At 36.2% G+C, this 13,555-nt stretch overlaps 1 protein-coding gene across 1 annotated transcript; it reads right to left on the reverse strand.

Annotated features, from left to right (window-relative positions):
* Nucleotides 1-894: 894 nt before the first annotated feature.
* On the reverse strand, nt 895-13,512 carry LOC129259363 (calcium-activated chloride channel regulator 4A-like). Its single transcript, XM_054897657.2, has 5 exons — nt 13,195-13,512; nt 10,080-10,304; nt 3,719-3,841; nt 2,821-2,965; nt 895-902 (listed from the first exon to the last, which is right to left on the reverse strand). Exons 1-5 carry the CDS (start codon nt 13,510-13,512, stop codon nt 895-897), a joined length of 819 nt encoding a protein of 272 aa, XP_054753632.2.
* Nucleotides 13,513-13,555: the final 43 nt, after the last annotated feature.

A 13,555-nucleotide genomic window follows, 5' to 3' on the forward strand; every position in this document is an offset into this window, starting at 1 on the left:
TATTTTTCCATAAGTAAAACAAAACAAAGTATTATATAAATGAGCAAATTATCATAAACATCTTGAAGATCTGAGAAAATGGAGGGATTCACTAAATAAACAAACAGTGCATGTAGTGTGTGGACCCCTCTTAATAATTATTGTACAATTGCCTACGCAGACGGACACAGAGGTGACAGAAAAGAAAACAGTAAAACAAAAACATATAACAAGAACAAATGGAAACACACACGAGGGATAAGAAAATACAAGGGAAAAAGATGAAGAAAGATGATAGAGCACCGATTCTGAGGTCATTTTATCTTATATTTTATCACTTAAAATGAAATAGGTATTCTGAGATGACATTTTATCTCTCAGATAAAATTCAAAATGTTATCTTGCGTATCTTTAGATGATACACGACAGAGCAGTGCCCGTGTAGACTTACAAATCGCGTATTTTACCATGGCAACGCGGATGATGTGCTTGCGCCCATGTTACTTTGAAGAAAAATAAAATAAGCTTAAAAGACGGTAGGGGTTATTGTATCTCCGCGACGTTGATTTCATCAGTATTTATACATGAAGGTGAATTTTACCCCAAATGTTGACATGAAAATGAAGAAAAAATATACTTGAGACACCTCAACGTTATTCCTGCACAATCAGACTTTTCTTGACTAATATTGTCTTTGAAATGATGCTTGAAAAGATGCGATATAGACTTAGAAAAAAAAGGTGAGAGTATTTTCATTCTTTTTAAAGAAATCTCTGTAAAGACGCGCAAGCGTATTTGAAGTCAATACATTGACGCAATCTCACTCCTTTGGAATGAATTTCCATTGGTTGAGAGAGACGAGAGAGCTATAAAACCGCGTGTCTCATTGGATATTGCTTCAAAAATAAGTGTGTCTTATATAGCTATAAAATTAAAGATAAAATGGTTCTCAGAATACCAATTCGGAGATATTTTACGGGTATTTTATCTCAATGATTTTAACCGAGATGAAATATTTTATTTGATGCGAGATAATATGGATCTCGGAATACCACCCCATTAGTTCAACGTGACGGATAACAAAAAACAAGAAAATAAGTTAAGGCGTGAAATGGTGAATTTAATCATATGTGTCATATGTTTTCTTATGTTTATTTCACACACACACACACACACACACACATATACATATTGAGACAGTGATGTTGGCACTACATACACACATAATAACCAGACTGGCTGGAACTGAACTGTATATTAATTCTCTCTCCGTGGCGTTATTGCGGTATATCTTAGAGTCAAACCACACTATATAACAATATGATTATTCAAAATTGAGGAAATGATGACCTGTATGATTTAAGAAACTTATTTTTAAAGTTTTTTTTAAAGAACTGATGGATGGGCTATTAATGATATCTTCACTAAGAGATTTCCAGAATCTCGGGCCATCAGACATCTATGTTTGTTTGCCAGGGGCGTAGACAACGGGGGGGATGAGGGGGATGCATCCCCCCACCTCACAAGGGGGGGGGGTGGCATGTACAATCATCCCCCCCCCCCCAGGTTTTGGGAATGATATTTGGTTACTTAATAAGTCATAATGATGATAATAATAGTAGTAATAATAATGATAACAATTATAATTTTATTAATAATAATAATAATAATTATGATGATGATAATAATAATCCTCATCATTATTGTTATTGTGTTTATTGTTATTAGCCGCATTCACACGGTGAAAGCCAATTCAGACGGTAAAAAAAAGAAAATCTTACAAGTATTTTGTGGTTATCTTGTTTGGAAACCACAAGATAACCACAAGATTAATCGATAAAAGGAACCTATTAGTATTATCATTATTATTTGTATTAGTATTATTTTTTATTTGTATTATTATTATTATTATTACTATTATTATTATTACTATTATAAGACTGAGATCAAATAGAAGTAAATAATGCCCTAATTTGAAACGATGCAATGCCGTTATGGTTCCGATTTCTTCACAAACTTACAAAGCAGTATTGTTACTCCATGGATCATAGTGATACTGTTTATGTTTTTTGTATCTGTATGTTAATGAGCCGCCAGCCAATATCCATCTATGGATACTATGCCTGTTTCTTTGAGGTAAAAAAAAAAACATAGTATGTACGTATTCATTATGCTTTATAATGAACATACATATTGTTATTTGTTTGTTGTTTATGTGTTCTATTCACAAATGGCCACAGAGGCTGTTTTCATTCATAACCACATACCCATATCAAGACAACAAAGACTATACCTGCGTGTACACAGTTGACATTGTTTTTTTTCTGAAGAGGTGTAACAGCAAAATTCACAGAGATAAACAAATACGTAGTGAGTATGTGTGTGTGTGCGTGCGCGCTTGTGTGTGTTATTTTACCTCATTAAGTATGCATCAGATTGCACGATTTCAAGTCAAAAATTGCAAAAGCTCCCTACCGTGGGAGGGGGGACAACCCCCCTCCCGCACCCTCCCCCCGCTCGGTCGCTTCGCTCCCTCGCTCGGGCGATTCGCGCCCTCACTAGCGTTGGCAGCCCAGTCATCCCCCCCAGGTGTACGAACCTGTCTACGCCACTGTTGTTTGCTAATGTTCTAAAAAGAGGTACAGGGATGAAACTCTTTAGACTGTCTCGGAGGGTATCGGGTATTATAATGGCCAATGGGCTTATTAATTTATATTATTTTTCCATTTTTTTATTAAGAAAGTACTTATACATTCATTTAAGAATTCCAATTATTTTTTCATCACTAATTTTGAGGGCAATTATGTTTTCCAACTTATTAACAAGTTGTATATGACTTACCCCTCCCGTTGTCAAAAAGAGATAACGTCGTGGAAGACGATTCTGATGAAACGATAGCTGTGACAGTAGCATTGAGTACCGGTAAATAATCTTGTTCAACCTTAACATAAATTGCTAGAGCTGGTTTGCTAGAATAATCCACATTCTATATTTAATGACAGATTTTTAAAAAAGATAAAATGGAAAATAGTAAAAGTAAAAAGAAAAAAAAGAAAGCAAAGAAACAATATCCCTACTGTTATTCATATGCTAAAATAATATCATTCTTTAAAAAAAAGTTATAAATAAATCACAATTATACACCATGTGCGGGATCCACTCAAAGAAAGGATTTATAGTGTATTTTCTTTTTTTTCGAGTACAAACTTCGAACCCTTATTAGATTTTAAGTACATGCGAGCTCAAAAAAAAAATTTTGAATTGCGAATATGTATTTATTATTTTCAACTCCTTTCTTGCTGTTTTCCTTTTACAGTGTTATATCAAATATTGATTAGATCACACATTTCAATGATTAAGCGACAACGCCGGGCATACATCATTAAGTTGTCAAGAATATTAATGGAACATTATTCTTTTTCGTATAAAAATTACCCCAAATGTATAAATTTTTGAACATTTTTTTTAATTTGTGTTAAAAACATCAGAAACCAGAAATTTGGAACACTTACATTATTTTAACTTTCATTTGTCTCTGCATTACAAATTTAGACCCTTATGCTGCAGTCACATTTCCTCTACGGCGGCCGCACGGTGGGTCGAAAACAGCCGTTTTATTCATTTTAATTCAAGCCACCTTTACGTAGCTGGTACACACAAAATTTTAAAAACGATTGTTTTCGACTGGCCGTACGACCGCCTTAGGGGGAAATGTGACGGCGCCATAATTCATACTTACAAGGGATCCCAAGAGAACCTTCACTGTGACGGGGGAGTATTTTGTAGATTGCTCAGATGTTACTGATACACTTGCATGTTCAGCATGAGTTATGCCGCTTATTCTTATGTACCATAAACCAGCCTTTTGGAAAGAAAGATATTGAATATTGCCATTATTGATATCAATCAAAGACGATTACAAAACAAAACGAGACTCCGGATGGAATTTGTAATTCAATTTGATTTTCATGAAAAGAGAAGTGATTGAAAAAAAAACAGGTTCTATCAATTCGGTTACGTAAGGCACGGAAGTCTCAATTTAGTTCTCAAGTAATCGGTAATTTGGCATTGCTGCTTCAAAGTGAGTCAGAGGTATTATATGATAGACATTTTGTAATTTCTCAATTTTAAGAAGGCATAGTTTTTCAACGAAAATATTTTTGGTACGACATAATTCAGAGTTCATAAAAAGAAAAGCAACGTCATATTTATTGAGAATGAATTAAGTTGTAAGTTTTTCACATGGACTTTTTTATGATAAAAGAGACAGAATGACAAACGAATGAAACGTATATCTTCAGTTTCCTTTAGTCGACAATGCTGGCCTTCATGGTCTCATATTAAGGAATGATTAGAATTATCATCATTAGTAATCAATGAAAGGAACTTATTCATTATTCTGTTATTTTCCAAGTATATTCTAACTTTCAGTACCTATAAACATCATAAAACATTTACACATCTACATGCACATACACGCATCACCACTCACACTTACACATCCACACACACATATGACAATTTTGGTTGCAAAAGGTTTAGTCCACTTCGGACCATTTCGAGAAAAATCAAGTTTTTTATTCTCACTTATTGCAATATTCTTATGAGAAACTAATTGGTCATGGTGTACGACCCTATCATGTGAACATAAAATTGCCGATAAAAGAAATCTACCTGTCTTCATTTTTTTCTATATATTTTTTTCAAAAATTATCCTTGTGGACCTAACCCGTTTTGCAAGCAAACTGAAATGAATCCAATCTCTTTTGAATAAAAAAGCGATTTTTCTTTGCCACTTTTAGTCACGTTTTGATGTGAATTTCAAATTTTGTTTGGTATTATCAGAGCGACTAAGAGTTTATAGGTTTTAACACAGAAAACAATAAAATTTATGAAAAATGGACCTAACCGCATTTTGACAAATGAGCTCTTTAGAAGAGTTTGTTTGCAAAAGAGGTTAGGTCTACTCCAAGAAAATGATTTTTTTAATTCTCCCATATTGCAACATTCTTGTTCGAAACTAAATTTTCATGATACCCTATCATGTGAACATAAAATTTTGGAATAAAAGAAATATACCTGTCTTCATATCTTTTTTTAATATTCGTTTTCCTAAAAAAATCTTTGTGGACCTAATCCCTTTTGCAACTAAACTGAAATGGACCTAACCCCTTTTGAAAAAAAAAAATCTTTGCCATTTTTGTTCACTTTTTAAAGGGAATTTCAACTTTTTTTGGTATCATCTTATACAGCTCTTAAAAATATATTCATTAAAGGACAAGTCCATCTCAACAATGAGTTTATTTGAATAAAAAAAAAAAATCCAACAAACATAACACTGAAAATTTCATCAAAATCGGATGTAAAATAAGAAAGTTATGACATTTTAAAGTTTCACTTTATTAAAACAAGTGGAATGCCTCTGGCCGTCTCACCTGCATCACGCGATTCAATATAGCAGCAGTGTTGATTTTGAAAACTACTATAACTCGCACAAGATGTTCAGTGATACTTGGTTACTCTTATTTCTACGTTTTATGAACTAGACCCATACACTTATAGAGATATGATGGTAATTCAACAAATACCCCCAATGTGGCCAAAGTTCATTGACCTTACATGACCTTTGACCTTGATCATGTGACCTGAAACTCGTACAGGATGTTCAGTGATACTTGATTACTCTTATGTCCAAGTTTCAAGAGAAAGATCCATCAACTTTCCAAGTTATGATGGTAATTCAACAGATACCCCCATTATGGCCAAAGTTCATTGACCTTTGACCTTGGTCATGTGACCTAAAATGCGCAAAGGATGTTCAGTGATTTCTTGATTACTCTTATGTCCAAGTTTTATGAACTAGACCAACACACTTTCAAAGTTATGGCGGTAATTCAACAAATACCCCAATTTGACCAAAGTTCATTGACCCTAAATGACCTTTGACCTTGATCATGTGACCTGAAACTTGCACAGGATGTTCAGTAATACTTGCTTACTATTATGTCCAAGTTTCATGAATCAGATTCATAAATTTTTAAAGTTATGATGGTAAATCTACAGATACCCCCAATTCGGCCAAAGTTCATTGACCCTAAATGACCATCGACCTTGGTCATGTGACGTGAAACTCATGCAGGATGTTCAGTGATACTTGATTAAACTTATGTATAAGTTTCATGAACTAGGTCCATATATTTTCTAAGTTATGATGACATTTCAAAAACTTAACCTTAGGTTAAGATTTTGATGTTGATTCCCCCAACATGGTCTAAGTTCATTGACCCTAAATGACCATTGACCTTGGTCATGTGACGTGAAACTCATGCAGGATGTTCAGTAATACTTGATTAACCTTATGGCCAAGTTTCATGAACTAGGTCCATATACATATTAAGTTATGCTGTCATTTCAAAAACTTAACCTCAGCCGTCGCCGCCGCCGTCGGAAAAGCGGCGCCTATAGTCTCACTCTGCTATGCAGGTGAGACAAAAAAAAACAGTTATATGCACATCCTGGTCAGTATGCAAATGAGGAGACAGATGACATCATCCAGTCACTATATCTTTTGTATTGTATTATATGAAATATGAAATATTCAAATTTTATCAACATTGTCAAGTGAAACACCAATAATTCCTCCCTGGACATATGGAATTAGCATTGTTTAATACTATATGATTCAGTAAAGTTGGTCCATATTGTCAAATTTGTAAAAAAAAAATGAAATAATGTACAATTCAAACTATAAAAAAAACAAAAGAAATTGTGAGTGAGGGACATCATAGACGGTCTCATTTGCATGTCACTGAGTTGTGCATATCACTATTTTTGGGAAAAATAAGCGAAACTTTAAAATGTCATAACTTTCTTTTTTTACATCCGATTTTGATGACATTTTCAGCGTTACTCTAGTTTGATTTTTCTCTTTTTATTCAAATCAACATTTTCCTGTGGTGGACTTGACCTTTAAGACAAACAAAATGTAATTTGATGAAAAATGGACTTAACCCCTTTTTGCAATTGAACTCTTCATACATATTATACAATGCGTCCCACAAAAAACGAAACCGAGATTTAGCGATGATTTATCATTTATCATAAATACAATGGACAAATGACCTATCATTGGAAAGCGTAGAGTCTCCTCGTTCATCTGGTACAACCCAAAAAAACATTTTTCATTGACGCATGCGTTTTGGAGAAATAATGCCAAAAAATTATTTGATAGGGGTATCTGAATTTCAAAAAGAAAATCACGTATTAAAAATATAATATCTGCCTTTTAATTTGATGCCTCAATCACAGAAAATGGTCAAGAAATTACAAAAAAAGGTTCTGCTCCCTCGAAACAATGCTTGTATTCACCGGTTTCTACCGAAGCTATTGCATGGTTAACAAAAGACTTTATACATGGCTGATCGTCAACATAACGGAGTGTCGTGGAAGTCTGAAACTAGCTGGTAAAACCTCTTCATTTTATGAAAATTATTGAAATTTAAGCCTTATTTCAAATAGACAGTATTGTGTCACTTCTTGACCATTTTCTGTGATTAAGAAATCAAATCAAATAGCTGATATTGAACATTTCAGAAATAAAATTTTCTTTTTTTTTTGGTTTTGTTCAATTTTGTTTGTTTCAATGCATTATAGGCCTGATGAAGGCCCTACTGGCCGAAAGCTAGCAATAAATGAGATACTTGGAAGCTACGTCTAGCGTCAATGCTTGAATTATTTACGCCTATATATATATATATATATATATATATATATATATATATATATATATATATATATATATATATATATATATATATATTATATATTTATATATATATATATATATATATATATATAGCAGGTATCAACATGACTCTGAGCACACGAAAAAGGTTTAAAGTCCAAAGCTTGGCTATTTGAATATGTGATTTTCAGCAACGTCATATTGTCTTTTATTTTGTTTATATAAAGAAACAAATAAAAGTATAGCTAGCAATAAAGAATAAAAATGGTGTACTAAAAACCACACCCCATGATGTGCTGGAATGTTGGAAACAGCATTTTCAATCCCATCTGAACATTCAATTTCCTCGGAATAAAGATGCTCTACAAGACATTCCTGATCAACCACCAGCAAAGTAGACCATTCACAATAGAAGAAGTAATAAAGTTGATTCTGTTGTTTTCCTCGGAAGTGTAGTCCCCTCGATGGAGAATGACGTAAACGACGCATATCCTTAGCCGCCTGGGCATTTGGGAGGCTAAAAGGTAACATCTGGTCCATCCAAGACATCCCAAGGTCGCTGACGATCAGGATCTACAAATCCCTCATTCTTCATATTGCATAATATGGTGCAGAAATATGGACCCTTCGGAAAGTGGATCAAGATAGGCCCCGGGGGGGGGGGCACTTCCATTCACGAGTGGATACCATGCGCGATCATGGGGTCTCGAAAAGCTCCCTAAACACGTAATTTCCATATTCTGAAAATGCAACCCTTAACAAGTATTGGCGTGTGAAACCCTACCCTTAACAAGTATTGGCAACAAAACGATACTCTTGGCAAATATTCCCTGAAATGAACCCCTAAACAAGGAAAGGAATGTTTTATTGTTACGGGTCCTTCGGTCGTCGGCTTTACCTTATTTGTTTTAGTACGACCCCACCTTCTACACCTCGCGCAAATCGGACTCTAAACACGAAGTGTTGGGGCAAAATGGACATCCTTTATAAAACATTTTAATTTTGTTTTATCATTTCCGAAAATTCGACCCTAAACACGTAATTTTTCTAGCGAAATAGACACCCTTTTTCATTATTTTTGTGTTTTTGACACCCTTATCACGTTACGTGCGTAACGTGCCCTATCGTGAAAAGGACATCCTTTTTACGTGTTTTTTGGGGTCACGCATGGTATCCACTCGTCAATGTAAGTGCCCCCCCCCCCCGGGAGACAGGCTTGCATTCTTTGAAATGAGATGCCTTCGCACCATGTTAGGTGACCATTTATTGGAAAAAGTCAGGAATGCAGACATCAGGAGGAGATTACATATCACAAACACACGGCGAGGAAGCTAAAAAAAACCACCTGGGGCCGTTTCATAAAGCTGTTCGTAAGATAAGAGCGACTTTAAGAACGACTGGTGAACCTTTCTTACACACTAAACCATCGCTGATTCAATATACCATTTACCACAAGAAAGGATCACCAGTTGTTCTTAAAGTCGCACTTAACTTAAGAACAGCTTTACGAAACACCCACCTGGGGTGCTTTGGGCACATATGCAGTTAAGGCTTACAGAAATTACTTTGAAAAGAGGAGACCACCAGGACATCCCCCTTCCAGATGGAGGGACAAAGTCAGTCAGACGTGATGTGGGTCTCCCTCTACTGGATGCTGAAGACCTAGCCCAGAGTAGAAATGAATGGAAAAGGATCACCCGTAAGAGAGCGAGGGGAAACACCGTCCTATGCACCTAACTGTAACATTATGTGTGTGTGTGGGTGCATGTGTGAGTGTGTATATATATATATATATATATATATATAGATTCAAACAAAGAAAAGTATAAAAACTCCGTGGACAGTAATATTTTAACGAATTTTCGCCCATAGGGCTTTGTGAAGTTATGACAAATTTATTAGATTGCGTCAAAATAATGCATCATAAAAATGCGCGGTATCCAAGCAGTGAGCAAAAGCGCACAAAAGATGACGAAAAGGATACGTCATATATCTATCTATATATATATATATATATATATATATATATATATATATATATATATATATATATATATATGTTTTCATGACATTTGCTCCGGCGACAATTGCATGTTAAGCCAAATCTAATCTTAAGAACTCTAACACTATGCCCTAATATCAAGACCGGAGCAAATGTCGCAGGAGCAAACGTCGTGTCGCCATGTAAATATATACAATGTACATGTATACACATGTTCATAGAGAATATTTATTTATTTAAAAGATATTTCATCAGCATGATAATATCAGTTAGAAAATCGTTCTACAATAACATGAATGCATTATGTCTATGGTTTGATCACGCTCACAGAACTAATATAACATATGGATTTACCTGCGCCTGAGGTATGGCAATCGTTACTATCTTGTCTCCTGTATAATATCTGGGATCGTTATGGTCAATCTGAGTACCGTTTGGACCAGCAACTTCGACCAGTATTGAATTACTCTCTGTCCACTCTACTGTGATCACCGTGTTATTGCCAAGGGCGTCATCGATGACCACCGGAAAAACATGGAATCCAGAATCGGACTTGATAGTTATTTCGGAGTTCAAGATCTGAACGAATAACAAATTAAAGCATTCAACATCATTCAAAATCCTTCGAATTTTCGTTTCATTGAGTACTTATTCAAATGTAATGTACAAGAAGAGAGAGGTCCAGAATCCCGGTCCAGAATACGGCGTATGGCTGGATAACGTGAGAAGCATCGGCTACAGTGCTTTGGTCACAAACGTAGCGACGTAGCGCAATCGCGACTTCTGTTGGGTTAGGGTGGCTGCGCTAGATTGACTTTGCAACGTATTTGTTTATTTTCTGCTTTTATTGTGCCTCTTGTTGGATATAATTTGGATTATCAGAATGGATGAACAAAGAGGATTAGGATTTGTTTTTTTGACGGATCAAGAAATAGATGAGCTTTTGGACAGTGTTGACAGTAAGAACACGAAAAAGGTTTAACGTTTCGCCAGACACCGAGTTGAAAGATTTTGTGGTTTAGTTGGAATTGATTTCGAGTCTTTGCATCAACTCCCTACGAGAGAGCTTGACAGTGTCTTGAGTCGTTTCTTTGGTAGTCTGAGGAAGGAAGATGGCACCTTGTACAAAAAGAAGTCTCTACAATCTATCAATTTTGGAGTATGTTCATCGCCAAATAAATTGACATGTCGTCATCGAAGGAATTTCATAAGTTCAATAACACATACAAAGCTGTCCTCAAGCAAGTGAAGAAAAATGGTAAAGGTACAGTGAAACACAAACCTCCTGTAAACATGGTTGACATGAAGAAAATCCGTGGAAGTGGACTGGTAGACAATAATTCACCAATTGGTCTCCAGAACATGGTATTTTCCTGGATGTGATGGTCTATTCTGGACAGAGAGGAAGGAAAAGCCTCAGAGCCATGGCACCAGATGCTTACATTCTGAACAGAGACTTCAAAGGGAAGAGATATTTCGAGATGAAGGACTCTTTGAAAAAAAAATCGACGAGAGGGAGAAAGCGAAGCATACGGTCGGCGAATGTATAAAGAAAGGGGTCCTCTAAGATATCCTGTTAAAAGTCTCTTAAAGTATAGGTCAATGTTGAACAGCTCTTGTACAGCTTTCGAAGCACAAGGTATAATGACGGTGACTGGACACAAGTCAGAGAGCTCCTTAAGACATTACAGTAATACGAGTGACACTAGAAAAGAAGAAATGAGCAGAGTGATATCAAGAGCAATTAATTATGAGCAACCGTCAACTAGCGCAGCCACCCATGATGTCAAGATTGACCATAGCACTATTGTCGCCAATGCCATTATGGAAATAAAAGAAATGGGAACAATGTCATTAGTCCAACAAGAGGCCGATTCGCATGACAAAGGATTGGACGCCGTTGGCTACAGCCTAAGTCAAGAGCTCACGGTCAACAATTCCAACTCTTCACGGGTCCAAAACTTCTATTTCAACGGGCCTGTAACCTTCATAAATAAGGCATAAACCCGTAAAATAATTTGCAAATATGTAAATATCCATTAATTGTTTTGTTATTTGACAACATTTCGCCTTTCATCTTAAACTGTGTTGGATGTTTGATTTCATAGATGACTTTGTGAAAATTTGGAAAAACTTTGTGGAATGAATAACTTTTTTACAGTGACTTTCTGGATTTTTGAATTTGTGGATTTAATTGGAATCAAGACGGTCAGATGTACTCAAACAGCACGATTAAGGTATGTGATCTCTTAATATTACAAATTATAGACCCTAGAATAGATCTAGAATCAGATCAAATGTAGCATACAGGGCAACTCAGTAACATGGGAGAGGGGGTCGGATAAAACAAACAATACACGCATTCTTGTGCATAGAGGACCTGCATGTAAATAATGAACTCTGCGCTCGACTCGCCAAATTGATATATCGCACTCGGTCCTGCGGACCTCGGGCGGTTTATCCATTGGCGATTCTCGCACATCGTTCATTATTTGGCCCTGCATGCACGCGCTTACTTGCAACAACCCCCCTCCTCCCCCATGTTACCGAGTTGCCCCGATTGCTATATTTGATCTAAATTATAGATAATTATAGATAAATCCAGACCTCGCACTATCCTGCACTCTGACGTCAGAGTGCGGGATAGTACTTTTGGTATGACCTCAGAGTGCAGGATAGTGCATTTTGGATCGATGCAATAGTGCAATTCGCTGAATATCATGTGATCCAATTTGGACCAATCAGATTACAGAACATTCTTGCGAGTTGTAACATATGGGCCCTGCATGCACGCACTCAAGTGAATTATTTGTATAATAATGCGCGCATCTAACCGCAGTTAGTTTGTCATAATGACCAGTCGAGGTTTTCAGATAAAGGTAGTTTATCAAATAGCAAGGATCCACGTTAATATTTCATAAGATATAATCATTTTACTCGGATATTAGAATTATTACCCACACTTCTTTTCTTGGAAAAAGTCCAAACACGTACCCTCGTGTGTGTTGAAACTGTTTCAAAAGTACCTTGTGTGTGATTTTTTTTTTTTTTTTACTAACACCCGATACGATGTAGCTTTACGTCACCAAGTCCATGGCTTATCATGTGTCACAAAACTTCTGATGAAGAGCGTAAAACCTCATATTACAAGTTGTGATAACGTCTAAACGACTTTGTTCGCCAGTTCGAATGCGATTACAAGTAAGTGGTGATAGCGTATAAAGGGCACGTTACTGATCGCCATAGGCGATTGCTAGCACTATCCGCTAGTTCATGCGCGCACTGAAAAAAGGGAGGATAATTTTGAATAGCGGTTGGTGCAATTAGGAATGTCTGACTCTGCAGTGTCTACTACATGCATTCATGACATGGATTTTTTTAATGACTCCAAAACAAAGGGTAATTCTGCACTTCTTTCCATCTCAAGTTTTAAAAAGGGTGTCAATTTTTTACTTATTAATCGGCTTACCAGTACAGGGGTTGCGCCCGTTCCTACGTCAGGTCTATCTGTTATGGTACTCAGGAATTGTGGCGTTAAGCAATTTCCACTCTCATTATCAGTATCACATCTATCGGGACAGAACCCTGATGTGCCGTAAGTGTTTGTGGATAGATCCTCCATCTGCTGGTCAGCATAGTTGCTTATAGTGATGGTGTCAATAATGACTCCTGCCTCTGTAATGTTGTGAAGTATGTCTTTGATTACTGGAGACGGTATAATCTCCATGCCATCACTCAGAAGTACGATAGACCCACCTTGTGCGTATGGCCCCAATACCTGCAACATAATTGAAATGGCCAGAAATCATCGCGGGGACGATATACAGTAT

The sequence above is a fragment of the Lytechinus pictus genome, chromosome 4 (assembly GCF_037042905.1).
Source record: "Lytechinus pictus isolate F3 Inbred chromosome 4, Lp3.0, whole genome shotgun sequence".
Classification (NCBI taxonomy): domain Eukaryota; kingdom Metazoa; phylum Echinodermata; class Echinoidea; order Temnopleuroida; family Toxopneustidae; genus Lytechinus; species Lytechinus pictus.